This window comes from Zalophus californianus, chromosome 9 (genome assembly GCF_009762305.2).
Source record: "Zalophus californianus isolate mZalCal1 chromosome 9, mZalCal1.pri.v2, whole genome shotgun sequence".
In the NCBI taxonomy this organism is placed as follows: Eukaryota; Metazoa; Chordata; class Mammalia; order Carnivora; family Otariidae; genus Zalophus; species Zalophus californianus.
In genome coordinates, this window is record NC_045603.1 from 89,957,446 (window position 1) to 89,959,091 (window position 1,646).

At 58.4% G+C, this 1,646-nt stretch overlaps 1 protein-coding gene across 1 annotated transcript; it reads left to right on the top strand.

Moving 5' to 3' along the window:
* The first annotated feature begins 489 nt into the window (after window positions 1-489).
* On the top strand, window positions 490-911 carry LOC113922689 (mediator of RNA polymerase II transcription subunit 22-like). The gene is given in 2 exon segments (XM_035721870.1): window positions 490-559; window positions 562-911. Coding segments are annotated over 2 exon segments (420 nt in total).
* The last annotated feature ends 735 nt before the right edge of the window (window positions 912-1,646 follow it).

Sequence of the window (1,646 nt, forward strand, 5' to 3'; positions counted from 1 at the left end):
TAGAACCAATAAGCAAAAGACAACACGATAGAAAAAATTAGCAGAAATGTGGATGGGCATTTCCCAGCAAAGGCAAATAGCCCCAAGCATATGCAAAGATGTTTATCCTTGGGGAGGTGCCTGGGTGGCTCAGTTGGTTAAGGGGGTTAAGTGTCTGCCTTTGGGACTCGGGACTCCTGTCCAGGATCTGGGCGGGGAGGGTGGATTGAGCCCCCTGTCGGGGTTCCCTGCTCAGCAGGGAGTCTGCTTCTCCTTCTTTCTCTGCCCCTCCCCCTGCTCTTGCTCCCCTGTGCTCTGTCAAGTAAATAAAGTCTTAAAAAAAAAAAAAATCCCGCTGCCGGAGCGCGTGGGCGCGCGGGGGGAGGGAGGGTGGTCCCGGCCGAGCCCCCCCCCCCCCCCCCCCCCCCGGAGCCAGCCGGCTGTGGGTGCGGCGGCCCTCCGGGGCTACGGAGCAGAGGGTACCGCCTCCGCGCTGCCTGAGGCCCCGCCATGGCCCAGCAGAGAGCCCTGCCGCAGAGCAAGGAGATGCTGCTGCAGTCTTATAACAAGCGGCTCAAGGAAATGTCAAGTCCATCATGGACAACTTCACCGAGATCATCAAGACCGCCAAGGTCGAGGACGAGACGCAAGTGTCAAGGGCCACTCAGGGCGAGCAGGACAACTACAAGATGCACGTTCGAGCTGCCAACATTGTCCGAGCCGGTGAGTCCCTGATGAAACTGGTGTCTGACCTCAAGCAATTCCTCATCCTCAATGAGTTCCCGTCAGTGAATGAGGCCATTGACCAGCGCAACCAGCAGCTGCGAGCCCTGCAGGAGGAGTGTGACAGGAAGCTCATTGCTCTGTGGGACGAGATCTCCATCGACCTGTATGAGCTAGAGGAAGAGTATTACTCGTCCAGGTACCGATAGGGCTGGACCCTGCGCAGAGCACAGCTGGGGGCCCGAAGGCCCCGTTTTCGCAAACCCTTCCTGGTCTTGGCAGCACAGACACGTGCCTGGGTTTCAGAGCAGAGCTCACGGTCAGAGCGATTGATGGACAATTTACGCAGCCTGCCAGGCCCTGGGCAGCAGGATGAAAGTCACAGAACTTCAGGGTTTTGGTGGGCCAAGCCCCAGAACCGAGGGCAGAGCCAAGCATTTGTGCTGGGGCTGTCGACTGCCTCACTCCGGGCCTGTGTGCTTCTCTTGGTCAATATTTAAACGTTCCAGCCAGGCCTGGGCTAGCTTCTCTTGGCAGCCCAGGCTCATGCCCCGAATGTGCGGGATGCCAGTGCTTGCCTAGGGATGCAGTTCCATGTGCGTATCCCCGAATCTTCAGCGTGTGTGTCAGGGTCCACGGTGGTGTGGGGGTGGGAAGGAGGAAGAAACCCGAGCAGAGGATGGCCTTGAGAGCTGGGCCTGGGGTACCCAGACCACTGAGTTCCTGTTCAGCCCAGCATGGTTCACAGACCAGAGCCTGCCAACATGTTAGGCCCATGCTGGGCCCCAGGGATACAGCAGTGGGCAAGACCTGTCACCCCAGCCCGCGTGCACCACTTGGAATCCTGAAACCTGAGACGTCTGAGCCCAAGGGTTCCTGAGAAATTAGAGTCCAGGTGTAATAAATATACACGGGGGAACTGAAGCTGGAGACGGGGAAGCCTT